At 41.7% G+C, this 22,529-nt stretch overlaps 1 protein-coding gene across 2 annotated transcripts; it reads right to left on the minus strand.

Moving 5' to 3' along the window:
• Positions 1-1,612: 1,612 nt before the first annotated feature.
• Positions 1,613-22,403, minus strand: LOC131090923 (serine/threonine-protein phosphatase 4 regulatory subunit 1-like). Of its 2 annotated transcripts, XM_058036597.1 has the most exons (20): positions 22,323-22,403; positions 22,183-22,227; positions 18,251-18,383; positions 17,823-17,929; positions 17,080-17,222; positions 16,403-16,549; positions 14,749-14,856; positions 13,558-13,623; positions 12,835-12,993; positions 12,175-12,368; positions 11,409-11,842; positions 10,513-10,745; positions 9,866-9,955; positions 9,197-9,382; positions 8,763-8,924; positions 8,069-8,169; positions 6,858-6,978; positions 6,224-6,358; positions 5,422-5,563; positions 1,613-4,696 (listed from the first exon to the last, which is right to left on the minus strand). In XM_058036597.1, the coding sequence occupies exons 1-20, from the start codon at positions 22,327-22,329 to the stop codon at positions 4,545-4,547; spliced, it is 2,865 nt and encodes a 954-aa protein (XP_057892580.1). In that variant the 5' UTR covers positions 22,330-22,403; the 3' UTR covers positions 1,613-4,544. The 2 variants fall into 2 exon arrangements, with proteins under 2 accessions (XP_057892580.1, XP_057892582.1); XM_058036599.1 differs by lacking the exon at positions 22,183-22,227 and having other exon boundaries at positions 22,323-22,397.
• Positions 22,404-22,529: the final 126 nt, after the last annotated feature.

Here is a 22,529-nt window from a genome sequence, read left to right on the forward strand (position 1 = left end):
CAGAAATTCCATGGAAGAGGCTTGGCCAGGGGATCTCTGCATTTCTATCCCAAGCCACTATAACTGTATTTATGGCTTTCTGAGCTGACAGTTCCTTTATTAGCTCCTGTGCACACAGGAATTCCAGAAAAACACCAGCAACCCACAGCAGACAGTCATGTCCAGCAAATGCTGCAAACAGAACAGTGTACAGAGAACTGGAACCTAAAGGGAAACCAAAGCACAAACCTCAATTGCAGCCTGGCTTAGGCATCAAACCAACCCAAACAGGCTGCTGGAAGCAGAGTAGGAAATTAATAACTTCTGGCTCCCCTCTGCAAACCACCACCCTCCCCAAACCTTACTGGTCAGCAGATCCTCAGGCACAGCTCACTGCTGGCCTCTGCTTGCCTTTGAACACAGTTGGTGGTTACAACCCAACAGCACTGCAAATTCAGAAAATGAAGGCAGAGAATGTGTGGACATGCTACAGACAGACTGCCCTTGGAATTGTGTGCCCCAGTTCATCTGCAGTTCCATTTCTCTCAGTCCTTTGCCACCTCCTCACTGCTCTTCCCTCCCTACCATGGATCCTTAGCAGCCATCCCTCATAAGCAATCATCCTCCCTGCTAATCACTCTTCTGAAAAGCTGTTTCTATTTCTTACTGCTCCAAGCTCTTGTGCCACAGCAGAGCAGCACAGGGAGGCATGGCCTGAGTGCTGGGGACTAAATCACAGCCCCTCTGCCCCTCCTCATCAATTTGACACTGACAAAATTCCCTCCTGAACCTTCTCTGGCCTAGAGTTACATGAATTCCTGGAGTCTCTCTGAAATCCTGTTTTAATATTTCACAATTTATGCACAGAGTATTTCAGCTTTTCCATCAATACATTTCTGCTTGGTAACTCCCAGTTTGAATGCTGACTGTGTTTTGCATAAATTAACTAAATTGCAGCCCTTCTGTTTCATTGGTACTTTTTGTCTGCTTCCATCAGGAACAATGTCAGGGAGATTGCAAGCTGACTACAATTCTCTTTCCTAAGCAAGAGGAAAACATGTAAGAGCCCAATCAGCACCAGTTTCCTGATGCCTGTTGGGCTTTATTGTACTCTGGCATTTAACAATTTCTGTTCATTTGGTTCACTTTAAGAAGGGAATGTAACAATTGCCACAGTGTTCTGAGCCTCTGGTGTGTATTGATAAATATGGAACAGGTGTAACAACAGCTTCTTTTTCTTTCCCCTTAGAAACTCCCTGAGCTAAAGTTGTTTGTACAATGCCAAAGCAAGAACAGAACTCTGCTGCCAAGCTCCACCACTCAGCTTCCAATGGAGATGTGCAGCAGGCTGGAGTTCACAGGTGAGACAAGACCAAGCTTGGTGTGAAGCTGCCAAGAACACAAAACTCTGCTCAGGTGCTGCCTGAGGCTTCCCTGCAAGTTCCATATCCCTACAGGTAGAGAAAGTTCCATCAACTGATGGCAGATTTTAAAGATTCTTTTACTACACAGCACAAGGAATTGCACATTCAGCCCTGGTTTGGCAGACAACAGTGCTTCCACCCAGGAGAGGTTTCATTAACCAAGAAATGCACTCACATCTCACCCACAGCAAAAATCAGTTACCACAAGGTGGTTTATAAAACAGTCACAGGATTTATTGAGATAAATACAAATAGAAAGTTACATAGATTCTTTATTCTGACAAATGGGTGGCACTTCCAGAGTGTCCCCACTTAACTGGGCTCTGAACACCACGGTGCAGTGACACAGCTGCCACATGCCCATCCCACCAGGGCCACGAGGAGGCTCAGACCTGAACAACATGACCAACATGCTTTGGATCACAAGTGCTGGCTCATTCCCTACAGCATCCCAGCAATATTGCACCAACTACTGTTATTGTCATGTTCCTTAGCTGGAAATGCTGAAAAGTGATGTCCTTACTGCTGCTGTGCAAGTGGATGGACTACCTAACTTTGCTCCACCTGGCTTTTTAAATACATATTTTTGCATAATTTAACCCAGAGAACTGCACGTGAACACACTCATTGCATACATTTGTCTAGACAAGACAAAGTGCAGCCTTTAGTCATGCTGAAATAATTTCTAGTTTAAAACTAAACCAAAAGGACAAACTTGCAGAGGGTAAATCTGGGTCACAGACCTGCACATTGTCTACAGAAATCCCATCCCAGAGCTATGCTGGCCCCCATTAGGACAACATGCAACTGTGGAGTGTAACAGGAGGTTTTAAACACCTGACTGAAATCACCTTGTTCAAAACCAACCTGAATTTGGGAGCCAGAGAGGTACCAAAATATTGTTAAAAAACAAAGAACTTTGTTCAGCCTTTTAGTGAACTTTTATAGCTGGTGGCTTACCCTTGACACACATCCTAGTTAAAAACTCCTACTGAACACTAACCAAACATGCTAAACCCTATGGAAGCTTGTGTTTCCCAGTGGATTATTGCAAGTCAAGGAATTATTGAAGGTGATCTGACAAACAGCAACCTGGCTTGGGTTAATGTTCAGGGTATTTCATTTATATACAGTTATTTCAAACATACTTACATATACACACACTTAAAAAAATCTGTGCTGAGAAATTTAATGAACTGATAATAAAAAACAGAAGTGAAACCTTGTCAGAAAGGCTTTAGAAAATCTGAACTGTTAGAAAATATCAGTATAATGCCAGCATTAGGAAAAGATATTAGAACTAGAAAAAATTAATTTGAGGGGTCTTTTTGTTAAGAAATTGTAATCATAAAAAGTCTGTACTGAAGAAGCATTTGTTTTAAATTATAAAAAAAACTGTAAAAAATTAAATGTAGAATATTGCAGAGTTTACACTGTTTGCTGCAATAGCAGTGGTGTATTTCTGCCTGCAACTTCCAAACAGCATTTTGTGATCTTTCAAGAAAACAATTTGCTACAAATACTGTACATATTATATAATACATGACTGGTTAACTCACACAAAAGTGAGCCCTCCCAAAATACAGAACTCAGCTGAGGAACCTACTCACTGTATTGCCACATTCAAACAAAACCAGAACAGGTATTTCTGAAAACCTTCCCCCATGTGAACTACTTACTATGGAACATGAAATAAGGGTGAATATTTACAGGTCTGCTGAGGAGAAAGGACTCTGCTCTCAGAAAGAAAGTAACTGTTATCACATGAAAGCATTTCTTTAGTGTTTAAGCATTAGTTTTTGAGCTGGACAAAGTTTCAATCCACAATAAAAAAAAGACTGTTTTTTTTCCAGGACCCACATTATTGCAGATTTGGGATCCAAAAGAAGACAGGGTCCAGCAGAAGTATAGGCTTTACAATTTTTCTGAGGCCAATTTGACTAACAATTCTGCTCTTTCTTCCAAGCCCCTGTTCCAACAGACAGGAGCCATCCCACTTCACCTCACATGTCTGACTTGGTGTTTGCCCCAGAGCTTGCCCTACAACCCACAGAGGCTGCAGAGCCAACTGTGGCACCACCTTTCCCCTGAACATTTCCCCACTGGGGTTTTGCAGAATTTAGAGCTCCTTTGTTTCTTAGGAAAAGCTGTTTGGGGTTTAAGCAGTGGGCAGGTTAAAAGGTGTTTGTTAAATGAGGTGTGCATGTAGAACACACAGACCCAGGCCTGCATCTCTCTGTAATTCCCTTGTACAGCTCCTGATGCAGAACTGAATCTCTCCACTCAAGTGACCTTTGCTGGGGCAGAGGAGGAATTTTCCACTTAGGAGCTCTCCATTCTGCCTGCTCCTGGGAGAGGCAGCAGCAACAAAACCTGACCTGTAACACCTGCAAGGGCACTCAGAAATGTTGCTGTTATGATCTGTTAGCACTGTAAGGGTATAGCTCAGAAGGAAGAAATTAATGGAAACCTCACAATATACAAAGAATCTTGAGCTCTCTGTACTTTGAAAAGTATCACACACAAAAATGACCAACCAATGCTTAATTCTAGCAGTGAACCTACTTTAAAAATGAAATGATTTTTGAGCTATTCCCACTGATACAGAATTAAGTTCTTCATAATTTTTTGTTACAATTCAAAACTATTCACATATATACACTTTTTTTTTTCAAATAAATGCAGTAGGTGGAACACTACAAAGATTATAATAAAAGTGAGGAAAGAACAGCTTCAGGAAAGTTTGCTACAATCAGGTTTTAAGATTTAGCAATCTTTTTAAGCTTATAGCAAACTTGTACTAACAGAAATATTTTGTTAAAAAATGAAATGTAAATTCCAATTATGCTTAAACACAGAGTGTGGTGTAAGACTTTAGAGACAGTACTGAGGTGCAGGTGAGGTCAGAGTTATCACCTCCATTTATAGAGGGAAAACCAAAAGGAAGGAATTACTCACAGGAATCAAACACACCGCTGCAGATGAAACAAGGTCATGAAATGGAGACTGCAACATTTCTCAACACCCCCTTTCCTGCTCAAATAGGTAACAAAACCCACCTTGTCTGTCCTCATTACTCACACTAACAGAAACTAGGTGAAAAACCATCCTGCTGTTCAGCCTTCACTGCACAACAACTCCTTATTGTTTTTCAATGGTGATATTGTCCCTGTTATCCTGTTTCAGTTTTATGGTGGCAAAGAAAGACACATCTTGATCTCTGTCAGACTGCAGGGCTAGAATGGTTTCTTCTGCAGCTTCTAGATGAGGATTGCCAACACTTTTAAAATAAGCTGGAATAAGAGGAGAAAAAAGACAATTTTAATCAAATCCAAAGGAATAAACCCTAGAGTATAAGTAGTGCAGAAATACAAAGAATGCCAAAACCATCTGGGGCAGTTTATCCAGCTTACAGTCTCCTTACAGAGACCACAGGAAACTAAGGAAGCTGACAGAGAAAGAGAAATATGCTGCTTCTGATTCATCTTATTAGCTACTTAAATACCTCTAAGATAAACTTTTTTGCCAAGCCCTAAATAGAAATGTATCAATGAGCAACAGGAAACTGCTACTGTACAACACATTCCAAACATTTTCCATACTTTATTCTGACAAAAAGATAGGAGATTTCTGTGCTTCTTCCTCTGAATAATCAGAGGGCAGGACAGAAATTAGACCCGAGATTCACCAGAAGAGCCCCGAGGGGCGTTCAGGAGGCTGGAGCCGCAGGCAGAGCTGCCTCGGGCGGCTCGCGGGGCCGCAGTGCCCCCGTGTGGGGCCGCTCGGCACCTGCGGCACGGCCGAGGCAGCTCCGGCCCCCTCGGGATGAGCATCCCATCCCATCCCATCCCACCTTCCGGGGCTGCAGAGCCACTCCAGCGCTCTCAAATCTGAATCTAAATCCTAGATTTCAGTGCGTGGCTCTGTTTTACAGCCTTGCACCGACTGAGCTGCAAGAGCTGTGCTCCAGAGGAGAGCCCGAGGTGCTGGATCTTTCCAAGGGAATGGAGGACCACACCTTTCTCCAGCAGTGTCTGCCTGAGAGCCTTGGCCAGCAGCACCCTGACGTTGGGCACAGGATCTGATGCAAGGCTTAGAAGGCTGGGGAGTAAGTGTTCAACAAACTGGTCCACAGGCATGCACTCCTCTTCTACTACAGCCTATGAGACAAACACACAACAGAAAAAGCAAGATTTATGTTAAAAATACACTATTTGCCATTCCTTCAGTTTCTTTCCACCTTGTCCTTAATTTGGCCTGTTAAAAAAGCTCTGAATGAGAACACCTCACCCTGTGTCTCACCATTTTGAATTTCAGCCAAAGATAGGCCAGAAAGAGCAGATTAATTTCTTTCAAGAATGTTTTAAGAAACGCTGCTCTCTTGCCTGTCATCACCCTTTTCCCTTTGAATGCCCAACCCTTGCTCCTCACTGCTACCCAAGTAAGCATTTTTGGTTTGGAGGGGGTGAGTGGTGGCAGTCAAGAGGGAAATGGCTCCTGGCATCCAGCACCCGTTGGTGGTGTGAGGAGCTCTTGTGATGATCCTTTAGCCTAACACTTGTTTGATCCTTGGCCATGCATCTCTGTTTGCCTCTGGGATAGCAGATATTCCAAGGACTAGCTGTGGCAGCTGGAAGCACAGACCCAGGCAGGGATCCAGCCTGGGCTGGGACAACCAGATGCCAGCACTGAGACCACACTGACTCTGACCAAACCAAAAATAACCAAAAAAACTGTGAGTCAAATTCCAGCCTTGCCCACATGCTGCAAAGCCCCACATTTAATGTACACATAGAAACACAGAGAGACAATATTCCAACCTGACAAATGAAGGCAAAGGCTTGTCTCCCAACCCACTTGGAGCAGTGGCGAAACCGCACCACGAGCTCATTGATGAAATTCAGTCCCAGGGCATTGGCACTGTTGGCATAGAACTTCTGCAGTATTGCTACAACCTGTGAGCCAGAGCAATGGGAAAAGGAGGGGAACAAAAAGAACAAATGAAACTTCAGCCCTTAGACTTAAAAAGCCATCATGTCGTTTGAATTCTACAAGGAACACCGTATTCAATGTAGTCAGCTCTGCTTGTAGGCTTCATAACAAATTAAATTAACTCTGAGGAAAGATCAGTAGTTGGTTGTTCTGTGTTTTGTTGTGTTTTTTTTTTTTTTTCCACAGAATGGAGGAAGGTTTTCCAATTCACATATACTGGCTTTCATTCACTTCAAAGGATTTCTCATTCACATACAACCACAGAGAAAAATTTCAGCATCTGTGGCAGTCAGACAACTCAAAATATTTTATAAACTTTCCACTTCACTTTTTTCCACATTGATTCCTGTGTTTATCAAAACATCCCTATTCACCCTACTGTCTGAAAACACAATGATTTCAGGTACCCTCTGCAGGACCATTTTGCTGCTCTCCTGCCAGGAAGTGAACTACATCCCCTACCAGTTTGAAGGAGATCCACCGAACTTCTGACACTTTATCGGAGCACAGAGTCAGTGCAATGTGCCTTAAGTAGTCATAGACATCATTGGGGTTGTAGAGCTCCAGGATCAGGATCAGCTGCCTGGAACACAAAGGAAACCATCACTGTACCAGGTGCAGCACCAGCCTGCTGCCATTCACCAGCTCTCACAGGTGGGGAAGGAGCACCAAAGCACCAGGGTTACTACAGAGCCCTTGGGCAGTTTGTTCTTCTCTTCACTTGTTACAGGTACAGGCTTTAATCCATCAGGGAGGCCCAGAGAAACTGTGATCCAACCTACATGTACCAGTGTATCAACATTAGCCAAAAGAATAAGGAAAAGCTACAAACAGAAGCATGAGAAGCCTTTTCCAGCTTCAAACCAATACCCTGGATATTCTTGCAAAGCAGACACTGAATATTTACCTCAGTGTAGAAATCTACATTCCAGAAAACAATTCCTATCACAGAACCACCCAGAACTCAGTCCAGCCACAGAAGCAGCAGCCACACAGAGCCCAGGCAGTGGCAGCTCCCCACCAGGGCTCAGGGAGCTGCTGTGTAACTTCTGTGCCACTGAGAGTTTGTTGTGCCAAACTACAAAGGGAGAGCAAGTCCTCAACAGGCCAAACACAGCAACAAAATAAACAAAGATCAGACTTCATCTGCAAACTATGGCTACAATGGTGCTGCAAATATCTACAGGGCTTGTAGAAAAACAACTGCAGGATGTTAATCTACTTCTGTTTATATACCCAGTCTTATAGAAGTACCAAAAAAAACCAACCTATTTTTTAAGAACTGATTTTTCTTTCCTACACATTAAAAACATTTTTACATGCATGTCACTAGTTTTTGCAAGAGTCTTGAACTAATAAATTCTCACTGAATACTATCTATCATATTGTCATATTTCATCACCTGCAAGTGAACCAGATCTCCATTTTAGTAAATCACAGGCATTTTAGTCATACATTACAACACAACTCATGAAGAAAAAAAAAAAAAAATCAAAAATCCCAAACACCCTCAACTCCCCCCAGATAACCCTAACAGCCAGTGGCTTTTTTCTTCCTAAAGAAAGGTTGTGAACTTTTAGCTTCTAATCTAGATGTGCTAACTTCTGAATGTAATTACTTATTTCCAAGTTAGTAATACAGATTAAAAATCAGAAGTTAACAAAATTACATACTCTGCCAGCTCGTAACGAAACCTCCAGTTCCTGCTGTTATCAGTCACCACAAATTCTTGCAGCTGGTAAAGATACTCCCTCCTTTTGTCTGCATGAAGTAGCTAAAGGAAAAACATTACTGGTATCAAACTGATAAAACTTCAGACTTGCAGTTCTCTGGTGTGTCACTATTCACACCAATGTGCATTTTCCTACTTGAAAGCCAGTGACCAATCACAAGGTGCTCCCTAAAAGCTGTGCACAGTCAGCTGAGTGCCTGGACACACACAAGTGACGTCCAAAGTACAAGAAGTCATCCCTTTAGCAACACCCAAAGCACCATCTCTGGATATGAGAGTGAGGAACCAAAAGCTGAGGATCTGTGTGCATTCCACAGCAGCCCACCAGGATCTGCTCTCTTCTCTCCCAGCCCCAAACACAAATTGCTACTGGGCCAATTCTCCCAGTTTACAACAGGCAGCAGCATTTACAACCACATTTACAAAGGGTTTTCAGCTTGGTATTTTGTTGGGATATGGAGAAAAGAGAAGCAAGGCACTTTAAAAGAAGGAATAGAGGCACACACACAAAATGGTAGCGTGGTGAAAAACTAAACATTGATTAGATACTGAGACATGCACAGGTCATTCAAAAACTCTTCATAAAATGGAGTCAGAAAAAATTTCATGTTGAGAAATTTATTACATTTTCCTACCTTCAGAAAGTCATAGAGGTGTTTGAGGACACCGATTCGCACTTCATCCAGGTCTTTCAGGAAGCCATTGAAAATTGGCACCAGGTCAGCAGCTGTGAGCTGATCCCCCAGGATCACAGCCAGCTCGTGGATGGAGAAGGCCAGAGTGCGCCGCACCTTCCACTGCAAACGGGCAGCAAGGAACCGTGAGGCACCAGGACTACAACAAACAAGCTTTTCAACTACCCCTGGGTGAGGGCTGAGAGCAGGACAAACAGGGCTAGGAGAAATGTTAATCATATTTATGAAGTCTGCTTTAAATCTGGAATTTTGCATTTTTAGTGCACATTTATTCCTCTATATGAAATTATGTGATCTTATAACTACAGTACAGACTGAAGAAAAAAATCTCCTCCTCAAAATTCTGATTTTTGTTACAAACTTTTTTTTCTTACCTGTACATCTGAAGCCAGTGTCTCATAGGTGTCCTTGAGGCAGTGCCAGTTCTGCCTGCCCAGTGTCAGGGCCACCCCAGGCAGGCTGTAGGCACAGTGCTTGGCAATCTCAGTGTCAACAGTCTGGGCCCGAGCAGGGTCAGTCATGGACAGGTACTGGTCCAGTAAAGGCTGGGGGATGATGTCCTACAGACAGACACACTTCCATTTAAGAGCAGAAAGAAAATACAGCTGCTGTGCTACAGTGCTACCCATCAGCCAGCACCAAAACACAAGAGACAGCACCCCCTGTGTGTTACCCTCACCAGGGGTACATGCTCCAGTGGTTATTTATCCTCTCATCAGGACAGAGCAGTCAGCAAGGAACAGTCATTACAGCTTTATCAGCACCTTGCACCCACCAAGCTCAAAGTTCCTTCTATGGTGATGCCAAACAGAGAATCAGTGACAGAGCAGACAGTGCCTACCTTGCTTGCACAGGTTGCCTCTAAGGCACCAAAAAGGCAACAGAATGTTGCTAATTTTCCCATCTAAACCAGGGCTCTCCTTGAATTCTGGAGCATTCCTTCACATTCTGCAGCTGATCCATTGCACAAGGTATCACTGCATTAAGGGTAAGATGAATTACTCCAGCACTCCACTAAATCCATTAGATGCCATTTTAATCACCTGTAATTTTGACTTGTCATCTTCAAATGGTGGATTTTCTTGCTCTTTCCTCAAAAAGACACTGGTTCCTCTGTGTTGTTCCTCTGAGTCCTGTAAAAGAAGGTACCAGGTAGTGAAATGAAGGAGATTTGGTGGTGTTTGGGCTATTTCAAAGCATCACAGTGCAGAACAACAGAGCTCAGATTCAGAACAGCCCTGCACAGGCAGAGCCTTGTTCAGTGTGTTTATGCAAGTACAAAAAGACAACAGTTGCACACTGAGGCAAACAGATTGTAGCAGCAACAAGGGCAGCAGTAGTTAAGATTTACTCCTAAAGAAAGCAATCTAACATCTCAAACCTAACATTCATACACATTTTGGATGGTTACTTTTAAATAGTTTTTATTCTTGAAATTAACAAATTATATTCAACAGAATTTAATCAGAAAAAAAACTTGCACAAGACTACTGCAAATCTTTACCTCCTGGGTCATTTGTGTGCAAACAGAAATGATAACCCTTAATGGCTTTTCTTTTGTTAATTAGAGTAAGTAGAATATGATAGCTTGGTCTAGTAACGTTCAAAGGCTTTGGATCAAAAGTGGATCAGTTATGCCAGGACTACATAACCCCACACAGCTCAGACATGGAGCACAAGGTGTACTTACTGTGCTTTTCAGCACACTGGTGCTTGACTGGTCACTGATGTCACCCTGGGAGGCAGGGGATGAAAGAGTGTCCCCCTGCACCTGCTTGCAGGCAGCATCTGAAACCACTGTTTCATCCAAAATCATTTTGTTCTGAAGATGGTCACCACTTTCTTCCATTTTTTTGGTGTCACAGTCACCAACAGAATCAAACTGAGCGGCTCTGAGAGCAGCAGACAGCACTTGGACCTGAGCTGTAGAAAGTAAAAGCTGGTTATTTAGTCTCCTTTCTGCATTTAAAGGCATTAAACTTGTAATTAACTCATCTGAAAAGAGAAAAGGTAACCCAGTAGGAGCTGCACACAAATGCTGCATTAGCAAACATTTGCTCTTGGAAAGATAAGGCATTTTACTGCAGAGCACTCCAGAGACTTGGTGAAAACAAGAAACTGAGCTGGCTATGGATGACAAGAAGGATTTGGTCCATGAAGCACAGATCCCACTATCAGGCCAAAGGGCCTGTTTCAGGTGGGTAAGGAGGAAGAACTGGAAATGAGGGCCATTCTCAGTCAGCCAATATTAGATGAATTCAGCTTGTAACAGGTAGCACTGTCACTAAACCCACAGTATCTACAATACTCAAAACCTGTTAAAACTGTCTTTAACAAGCTGTTTTCCCTTTTGTCTTTAAATCAATTTATTTTTATGCAAACAGAAGCCAGGAACAATTCCCCAGTTGCTCTAGAAATAATTTAGGTCTTATGAAAAAAGCTGTTACATAACCTTCTACTATAATTTACTACTCAAGGTAGGTTCATCACCCTATGAAGATCAAGCTAATTAAAATGCAGTCAAGTGTTTTGTAAAGGCCAGAAAGCCTGCTCAGACAAAACACAGTTTTACTGTCAGAGTCCCACCTTGAACATCTGGATCATCTATGTGCTCCTGTAAGCTTTCTAGAACCTTTTTTATTTCATTGCTAGCAACACAGTTATTGCATGGCCCAGAGCAGCCATCGCTGTGCTTGTCAGCCTTGAACTGCAGCAGCTCCAGGTCCTGACTGATGTCGGGCAGAGGAGGGCGCCAGTACAGGAATGTGTTAAACACGTCCTCGGCAGGCGGCAGCCCCGAGCCCAGCCCCGGAACGCTGCTCTCCTTCGTGCCTTCAGAGCCACCAGCAGCAGCTTTGTCACCCTGACACAAGCCAGACACATCTTCTCCTGGGCTGGCACAACAATCTGAACTTTGTTCCAATAAATTTTTATTTAGGTCCTCAGAGAGCTTTGTATGAACTTCTGCTGAAGTCCCCTCAGTCGATGATTCTGGTTTGATTTCCATTGGTTGTTCTGAGCTAGAAACAAAGTTATTGAAAGTAAATTTTAAGTACTCTGTAACAAGAAGTTCTCAGTTAAACACTTCATAAGAGACAGCAGCAACAACAGAAGCTTTTCTCTAAAGAAAGACAGAATTTGTTACCACTATGCTTTACTTCACTAGTTATCCCTTTGCCCTCCTGAAGCCAAAGTGAATTTTTCAATAATCTGGTTTACACTCCAATGGGTGATCTCACTCTTCAGACCTTTTCTGGAACTGCATTCTCAAATTGAATTTTTAGCTTTGCCAAACAACAAAACCCCCTTTTTTTAACCCCTTCCACTACATCCCACCTTTCCCAGGATTTACCTGGACAGTGCAGCATTGGCACTGGAAGACATCACAGTGATATTGTTGCTTGGCTGACAGGGATTGGAATTCACATCTTGTGCTGGTGGTCGGATACTCAGTGTCCCATCCTCTCGAATGTACAGACCAGCACTTGAAGGGTTTGCAAAGGTAGAAATAAATGGGCCAAGAGACTGAAAAGCAGCCTGACGAACCTGTGGTGGTGTGAGAGCAACAGTCAAGCTTCGTGCAAGTCTCACAGAGTTGAAAAATCTAAATTTGGTGCTATTTTCAGTAAGAACCAATGTGTTCTTAATATAACAGCTTCATTTAATACCAACTATAACCAATTACCAAGTAAGTGCCACTTAAGCAAAGGGTGATACACCTATGCATGTATCTACAATCACTATACAGAAATCTTTTGGGAGTTATAAATTTGAAGGACATCTGTTTACTTCAACTCATCTATTTAACACAAGCAACCTTTTCTCAGAAGAGTATTTAAATTTATAAACTGTTGAGAGAGAAGAAACATAAGAAACTGTCTCATTAGAGATTAGTTTTTAGCACATGAAGCTCTGCTCTCAGCAAATGCACTTCAGAGCACTACTAAAGGTGTCCATTATTTGTTTAGGATGTGCCTGGGAGGAGGCATCCAGTCCAGAGGGAGTTACTCACCCATCTGCAGGTGTCACTGATCAGGCTGATGAACAGTGGGGACAGTTTGCTCCTGCGAACCTCTGGGGACGTGGTGTAAGACACTGCCATAAAGCACTCAGCACAAGCCTTCCTCATTCCCCACACACTATCAGAACACAGCTCAAAGAACTTGGGAATCTGCCAAAAAACACCAATCCAAAACCAATTAAAGACTAAACAAAGACTGCAGTAATATCAAAGTATTTGTTTGAAAACTGGAGACAATAAGTAAAGAACAGAAGAAACAGGGACAGGTTAAATGCATACACTAATTAAAGGAATTGGAAAAAACCCATCTGTCTGTCACTTACTCCATTAGGAATATGTACACAACTATTTGCAGAAAGGAAGAATAGAAAGAATTATTAATGGCAAGTTTTCCCTGAAATCATAATTGAATTGATGATCATCTAGTTCAGGAAAAAATAAAAGTGGTAATTCTACAACATGTGAGCATACATAAATGTGTGTATATATATATCTGCTGTCAATTACATTGTTAAACATGTTTTGCAAAGGAAGAACTTTGCATTTCTCTTAATTCCCAGTTTTGCTGTGTAATTGCAACCAAGGCCTCAGCCAAATCAATTAAAAAATGCATGCACACTGATTAATTTATAGAGAAGACAATAAAGGAACTCATTATTAAACTTTCTGAACTGAGAAATACAGGTCTTGCAAATTGATTTGGTTTTTACATACCAGCAGTCTTTCAGTGGCTTCTTGCCCAACTGCGTTACAGATGTCACCAAAATTAGCTGCACAAATCTAAGAAATAACAAGTCATTAATAACACTGTGTCTCTTTCAAGGGCATTAGTTTGATTATCAACTCCACCATGCATTATTTATCCCATCAAACAACTGCACATGTTTTGACTCTTCCAATTTCAGGCCTGTAACTGCATCATGTAACATTAACTCATCCAAACAAAGAGTCACTGGAGCAAGTGTCCATACACCACATGCCTCTGGGATCAATAGCAATAAAGGTTTCTGCATGAGGAGCATCATCTGCTCCAGTAACCACCAGAAGGGACAATAAGCCCCCATGAAAGTTTAAATCACTTTGAGCAACAGCTGTCAAAGCCAAAGCAGGCCAGAACATGATACCAGGGTCAGGACTTAGGTGTACTGACAGCACTACCCTGGCTCAAGGTGGCTTAAGTGCTTTGCTGAAGCAAGGTTTAATCAAGGTCTCAAGTTCGTGCCATTTACAGGCCACTACAGAGCTCTCATTAAGGCAAAAGGGACATCCCCTCAGAAAAAGATGTTGGCAAAATCTGAAATAATTTAAGATAGAGCTGTGTTCAAACACATTTTAGTCACTCCCTGTGCTTATCTAGAAGGCACTAAAAGCAGCTCAAATTCCAGCAAGTGCAGCTTATATTGCAAACTAAGCTGCAGCTTGGTGTGACCCTTAAGTCTACACAAGTATTTTAATACTTCTTATGCTACAAGTTTCCTTTTGTACTCAAACATGAGTTAAAGTAAGTCTTACACTTTGGGGATTTCTCCTTTCAATAATAACAAATTTCTTTTTAAAGGAAGGATTTCTCAAATGTCCATTACTTCTGAATTTTGAAATAAGATGCTAGAAATTATAAAAGTTGCTACTATCCTATAATCAAGCACAGCAGCTTACAAAAAAACATTGTGCAAAGCTATTAAATGTGCAAGACCAGTTATCAGTTTAACTACTGGACCCGACCTACTGGCCAAAGTCTGTTCCTTACTGAGGCACAGAAACTAGAACCATGTCAATAAATCAAAACTTCTCTTCCAGGTGCTTTGAAAGTCCATCAGGTAGAGTTATAACTAAACTATGCAGGAAAGCATTTGAGCAGCAGTACAAACTCATTGTCAGCTGGTTTTGGGCTTGACACACACCAACCTTTCGGACTTGGAACAATTTCCCATCACTGCACAGCTCACAGAAACGAGGGAGCAGCATGTGCTCAACTGTTGTTCTGCTCAACATTGAAGCCATTTTACAGATTATCTGAAAATCAGGAAAGGAATATGAGTAAGGAGAAGAAAATTATTAAGCTTTTAAGCACAGCCAAATATTCCTCCTAAAAATTACCTCAGAGAGCAAGACAGTGATTACAATCAAACAGATGAAACTGCTACACATTATTTGTATTTCCATACACCTGTTTTATGTAAAGCACAAACACAGCTTTACTTTCAATCATTATATGCCAGAACATAACATTTCTGCATTTAACTCCTTGTCTTTATCTGATTTAAATAGACTTTTTATTAATAGATTTGTTTTCAAGGTGTTTGCAATGTGCAAACACTGGCATTTTGTATGAAGAAAAAAGCTCCATTGCACTAAGGATCTTATAAAAACCACATTCTTGAAGCATATTAGAAACATCCCAAGCTTCAGCATGCAATAAGAGATTGGTCTTGAACAGCTCAGATACCTAAAGTGCACAGTCCCAGCTCTATAGGCTCAGATACCACAATAAAATAGAAGTTTGCCATACAGCAGGAGACAAAAAAGGGAGTGCAAGAAAAATGAGTTATTTATGTGAGCCACTGCACACTCTGCAGGAATGATGAACAGAATTTTAGGAGTTAACAGTGTAAAGGAAGTTAGCAACATGCTCCTTAATTCAGCTTTCTCTGAGGAACCATCAGTTTCCTCTACCAACACAAACCATGTTTCTGCTGTGAAAATCATGTGCTTTGGTTTGGGTGTTTCCTTTCAGCTGTAATTCTTGTGTTTGCAAAAGGAGAAAGTGAGGGGCTCTGATGCACCAGGGGTTTAATGCTTACACAAACATCATCAGATTACAGTCCCCATCTTTCTGGTTTTATTTTTAAAAAAACATTGAAGCTTTCTACCTTCACAAAAAAGAAGCTTTATTCCTTTCTAGGAATGCTTGTCCTTGTAATAGAATGCTCAACAACTAAGGAAGAGACCATTCAAGGACTTTCCTACAAATTTTCAAACTCCTAAAAGGCATCTGGTGCTCAGATGTCATCCTGGAAAATTGCCTAAGCAATTCCCAACTCCCAAACAAGGAAGAGGAAAATCTAGCTGGTAAAATATTTTACAGGTCAAGTGTCAGATATCCATGCTGAAATGTAATTACACACCAGCACTTTTCTGTGGAGTCAACTGGTTTCTTGAAAGTCACCAGGCAATGTTTTTTTCAGAACACTTCAGAACAGAGATCAGGTCACATTTCCACAACATTACTGTGAAACCTGGTAAAGCAAATGTAAAGAACACTCTGGGGAATGTAACAATCCTAACAAGAATTTTAAAAAAGGCTGCCAAGGACCAATTGTATTTTAAAGCTATTCAGCTACTATTTTGACATCATTTGGCATCCTGAAGCATAAAGATGGTCTCTTTAAATCTGATATTTTCAAAAATGCAGAATAAAAATTAAAGACTTGCTTTGTTAAAGTAAAAATCCAAACATCTTACTGAATAAACACAGAGTTTGATGGCTTACTTTTTTAATGTCAGCACTATTCCTGGACCTCATCTTAATCACCACTATAAATTAATGTTATCAACTTACATTGACAGCTTCCACCTTGTACTCATCATCACTGTCAGGGGCAGAGAGGTCCAGCAGAATTGGACACACCTTATTTTCAATGTCACTCTGAGCCACAAGATCTTGTTCCAGCAGAATCAGCAGTGCTTCCTGGCCTGCCTTTCTGACCTATAAACAAACACACAAAACCAGTCTGTCACTATAAAAACAACATTTACAGATACAAGAACCACAAAAGCCTCTATGCTTTGAATGGACACAAAAAAAAAAACAAACCCAGAAAAAAAGTCTTAGTTCTATTATCATAAGGAATTAGTAACAAATACTAAAGTTTAATACAATCATTAGATGGCATTTCATCACATTCTGAAAATGAGATAAAAGATGAAGTAGAAGACAGAGTTTTCAAGTCATGACTCCAGTAACAGATTCTGTCCATGTGCTGTCAGACAAATCCTGAAGTCTCCCATTATCTATCTGCTAAGGGAAGTACTAAAAACAAAAACCAAAAATACAAAAAAAAAAAAAAAAAAATCAGACCTCCCTAGCAGAATGTACTGAAACCAATAAACACAGAGCAGTACATAACAGCCAGATATCAACCAACATGGAATTTTCTCTTATCCTTTCTCATGCCTTAAATTCACTGAACCACACAATTTTCCAAGGATTCAACTCCTGTTGTTTGTTTTTCCTACCTGATTGTTAACATCTGTGAGGTACCTCACTACTATGGGCATAAGGTATTCAAAAAATGCTGTTGGGAATTTTGGTCGACTTTCCTGTAGAAAGATGGCAATAGGAGGAATCTGCTCCATCAGCTCTGTGCGAACAGTGGGCTCTGGAAATACAAGTCAGGTTACATTGGTAAACATGAAATGAAGATCAGGTATCTTTAAAAAAAGGTAGCATTTTTCTTCATGTTTTCACAACAGAGGAAAATTAAAATAACTGAAACATAGAAATAGCATCACTGAGATTGCCTGCTCTTAAAAGAAAGCTGAATAAAACAGAGTAGCCTTACATACATCACCACAGTTCAGAGACTTGGGAGCAGTTCCCAAATCAATCCAATAAAATGAGACAACAAGGTAGAAAATCAGTCACCATGAATGTATGCATAAGAACTATTAAAACACAAAACTGCTCTGTGCCACTTAAACCAAATACAACAAATCAAATTTAACAAATTTCTTGAAAAATGTTGCTTGAGGCCCTATACTAAGAATAGGCCTTTTATTTAACATTTACCATACAAAATATTTCAAAACCAAGAGATAAAAATGAATCTTTTTCCACTAACAGATCTTCCTGCTGGATGATTCAACTTCCTTAGTTCATTCATTGTCTTCTCAAAATCGGAAGTCAGCATTTCCTATGTTGCAATTTACATAAAATAACTTACACAAATTAAAAAACAAACAAAAGCAAACTTTCAAACCTGCATCTTCAGAGAGCCTGACCACTATTTCCATCACAGTCAGAAAGTCCTCCTCATTGTTACTGAAATCTCGAAAGACATCCAGAAGACCCCTGGCAATAATTTGCCTGTGGAGTGAACACAACAATTGCCTTAAAATCCAGCCAGTGCCACTTAGATGGGATGCAAGGGGAACTTATCACATGTAACTGGCACCATAAAACAGATCAAGCTGTTCTCTGAACATTGCAATACCCACAAAATAAAGATGGAATCAAGAGATCTTATTTGATAATCAAGGCTGAAAACCTCTTTTCATGGAAGTGTTTTACAAGTTATTCAAATAGAAATAACATCAGGCATGTATTTGGGAGAATAATGAAAGACAGTAACATCTTAACATGCACAGTGCACTCAGGCACCACCAGGTGTGCCAGCTGTGCCCTTACCTGTTAAATACATTATCACTGAAGGCATATTTCTCCAGACGAGCCAGTGGAGTTAAGTTATCCTGGCCAGGAATATCCAAGAATGCTGTTATCCTCATGCTATCACAGTCTGGTCCATAATCTTCAAAGCCAACTTGAAAGACATGAAAAGTAACCCAAAAAAAAAAAAAAAAAAAAATCCAAGAGTCAGCAAGAGATGTTACAATGTAAAATACAAGAAACCAGTAACTATTTCTTTAAAAGAAAAGTAATTGCACATCACTGCAAACAGCTTACAAAATCATCTTAAACTGTATCTAATGAAGTTGAGTATAACACTTGCACACAGACTTGTAAATCCAAGCTTTAAAATTTAACTGCCAAAAACCTTAGCTTTAAACACTTTACTTTGCCCTTTCAGTGGAGGATCCACATGCATTGAGTTAAGAGGGCTCAGCTGACACAACTGCAGATCACAAACTTTGGGAAAAAACTTCAGCTTCACAGAACTTGTGGAGGTGCTGGGAGCTCCCTGCTGCACCTATCAACTATGGGCTTTTTTTTGTGTAAACCCACTCTTCTCAGACTTTATATGTTTAAAATTCTTCTGTTCCAAGCCTCAGTTTGTTCCCAAATTTCCTATGTAAAACCCTGCTTTCCAATTATTCAGCAAAAGTCAAAACACTCTCAGAAACAGAACTCAGTAAAAAAGGAAGTCATCTGAACATACTTGGAGAAAAATGCTATATCTGGGTCTTCAGGGGAAAAAAAAAGCAGATTGGTTTAAGGTCTCCAAGGAACCCAGGTGAGTTAAAATACTACAGAAGCTCCAAAAACTGCTTTTCTCGCAGACAACGTGCTCAACAAATCCAATAGATTTCAAACAAACAGAACTGTGGGGTTAGATTAAACATTGACATTTCAAATGTGCACACAGATACAAGTGAACCCACAGCCACACAATAGGAAACAGATGCTAACGATTCCCAGCTTTTTAAAATGATGACATATTGCACTGGCACCCTTATTTCCCCTCCACTGGTCATTATTATTTCTCATGCCTGCTCCTTACAGCAGGGTCTGTCTGGTTCAAAACATTTTTCTGCACAAGTGTAAACAATTTACAGAGCCCAGGTCTGTCTGGGATAAATCTGCTCCAGGACCTGCCCCCAGTCAGAGCAGCTGGAGAGGGAAGATGCAGATTTGCTGTGTCCCTGACAGCTCAGGGGAGTTACACAGCAATGTCTGCAGCATTGCAGATTTCCCTTCTGAGGTTGCAACAAACTCTGGCCATCCTTATGTCTGTGCAATTATTGTGTATATATTTGAAATTCACACAGACCAGACACTCAGTAGCTGATTTTTGAGCTTAGTCACCTGTTACACAAAGAAAGACTGATTAGAATCAATATACTTGTCATTAGCTTTGCCTAGGTCCCACCTGTCCCTAATTACAAACACTTTAACAATTAAAGCTATTAGTTCACTTCAAATAGTGCAGAATTCCTACCAATTCAAACAACAATGAAGTAAATCCCAGTTCTAACTTTGACTACAATACCACACCTGGGACTAATCTTGTAAACATGATGTACATGTTTAATTTTACTGCATGGAGCAGCTCCATTATTCATTTGAAGTTCTTAAGCACACCCCAGTGCTTCCAAGAGCAGAGAGAAAACAGAGCACCACTACTTATGCTCAGGATTGAGAGTTAAATACCTGACATTTTTTCCATACACTCTCACTACACATAAGTAAGAAATAATCATGGCAGAATCCATTTTGTCTTCTCTCAAGAATTTTAGTTTTCTTTTTCCATAAAATAGGACACCATGGATACTCACAGGTTTCAGAATACATCAAGTCCTACAAAGTAAATCCCAAATACTGAACTAGTATTTCTTATTCTCATGTTCCTTCACAGGTACATCTATTATTCAGTATTTTCTCTTCTAACTAGATCAAAAAAGTGAGCTTGAAATCTGTTCACCCATAAACAGAAATAAATGTGACAGTATTCACAGCTGAACTTGAGTTCACTGTGCTTAAAAGCTGCTCAGAGGTGTGAGAAACTCAGGGTCACAGGACCTAGTGGAGCAATTCAATGTCATCCCCCAGTGTCACCATTCAGATTTCACAGCACAAACCAGTAAATACCAGCACCCAGCACCATGCTTTAATCAGCTCAAGAAGGTAATTTTCCCTCCTGGTGTTTGTAGAAGGAAAAACAAATTCTTTAAATACTTTCTTATTAATTACACAAAGGGCACAAATAAGCTAATTCTTTCTTCCAGATGACCCATTACTTTATGAAAAACAAGTTTTAAGCTGCACTTGACTTTAGCTAGATTTTACTACAGCTTTTTCTCATATTCAGAATAAGTCCCTAGACTTCCTGTTTCAACACAATTGATCTTCACTGTGCATGACACTATTGCACCTATTTACTCAAGGAAGTAAGAATCCAGTTCCAGTGATTTATTTCACTGAGGCTTTCCTGAAATACACCCTGAACTCTCTGCTAGCCTGGTCTCTGGACAACGTCACCTTAATCATGGGACACCTGAACTCTGCTACAACAGAGCTCTTAATTCCATAATTCTAAAGGTAATGTCAAATTAACTAACATAATCAAAGAATATTTTTAAATAGTTCAATTTTCATAAATCTCTAAAAGGTATATTTATTTCCATGCTCATCCTGGAATGGGTAACTTCTTTAATGAATTACCACTTATGGCAAAACTGTCTTTATCTGGACATTTTTATTCACTCAAGCTTTGCCTTACAAGCATCAAGCCTCTTAATCAACTTAGCAGACAAATCTGTTACAGTCTAAACAGAACAGCCAAGGAGTGAACACTAATGGACAATAAACACTCCCAGGGATGGTCCAAGGCCAAAACCCATAAGGAAACAACCTTGAAGTTTGCCTTTATTTTTGCTTCTCACACTTTACACAGCGCTACCTACTAGGGAAAAGCAGAAACCTCAAAGGCTGAGAGCAACAACCAACAGAATTCCACAGAAGCAGCTCCTCCCACAGAGGCAACATCCCTGCACATCTTCCAAACGAAAGACTTTAGAACCCAGTTGTATTCCAGTATTTCCCCACCTTTCTCCTAAATCAGCTTTCGCACGCTCAGCTGGGAAGGTGGGTGGGATGGGTCAACCTGTTTCACATTTCCAAGCGGTATCAAGCAATAAAAGTCTTGTGAGAAACAAAGTTTCACACAAGAAAGGAATGCAACATCTTTCTTTTTAAATAGAAAAGTCAATCGAAAGCGTCAAGGAAGCCACCCCACAGAGAGAGCTGCTTTCTAAGGCATCGGGAGTTCGTATCACTGTCAGTCAAAGCTTTATCTCCTGAAGTCACAGCGCTGACCAGGCTGGCTCAGGTCTGACAGGTGTGCAGCTCCTCTGGAACACAGCCCGGGACTACCGGGGTGTGTGACGGAGCCGTTCCCTGCTCTGGGACCGGGGCTCGGTACCCAACCCAGACCCGAATTTGTGCGATCCAACCGGAGCACGCACGGAGATCTTCCCTTCATCCCGAGGTGCGCTCGCAGCACATCCCCGGGATGCAGGAGCAGCGGAAAACGCGTCCTCGCAGCCCCTGCAGCTTTGGAAAGTCTCCTTGCTGAGCTGAGCAATCCCTGGGCTAAGTATCCTAATTCCCACTGACAACAGGAGCGGGGCTGATCCCCTCGTCCCTCCGTGCGCCTTTCCCAGGCTGCCGGAGCTGCTGTTTACACCGAGCCCACCGGGCACTGGAAGCAGCGGGGATAGTCCCAACACCCCGGGAGCCTTCACCTGCCAGAACTGCCACAAAATCCTCCCCTCGCCCTCACCGGGGTGCAAATGCGGAGGGGGAAAGAGGGCGACAGGAGGACCCCGGGGTGGGAGCGCGGGCCTGAACAGGGAGCAGAAAAATAAAAAACAGTTACTCACAATCATCTAAGTCATCCTGCAAATCCACAAAATACAAAGGGATCCCTACAAACAAAAAACAGAAGAGAGATACCAGGGGGTTGGTTTCGGAGGGACGGCGGCAGCCCCGGCTGAGCCGCCCGCCCGCCGGCCCCACTTACCGGCCATCTTGGAATGGACATGGGCGAGGAGGAGGAGCGGGAGGGCACAGGGAGGAGCCGCGGGTGCTTCCTGTCGCCGGGTCAGCCCCGAAACGCCACCGGGTGAAGGAGCAGCGGCTGCCGGGGGTCGAGTGATCCCTCAGCGCCCAAGGGGGACAACAGCGAGCGGGGGGCACGGGCGGGGACTCCGGTGGCCGCCCAAGATGG

The sequence above is a fragment of the Melospiza georgiana genome, chromosome 17 (genome assembly GCF_028018845.1).
Source record: "Melospiza georgiana isolate bMelGeo1 chromosome 17, bMelGeo1.pri, whole genome shotgun sequence".
Classification (NCBI taxonomy): Eukaryota; Metazoa; Chordata; class Aves; order Passeriformes; family Passerellidae; genus Melospiza; species Melospiza georgiana.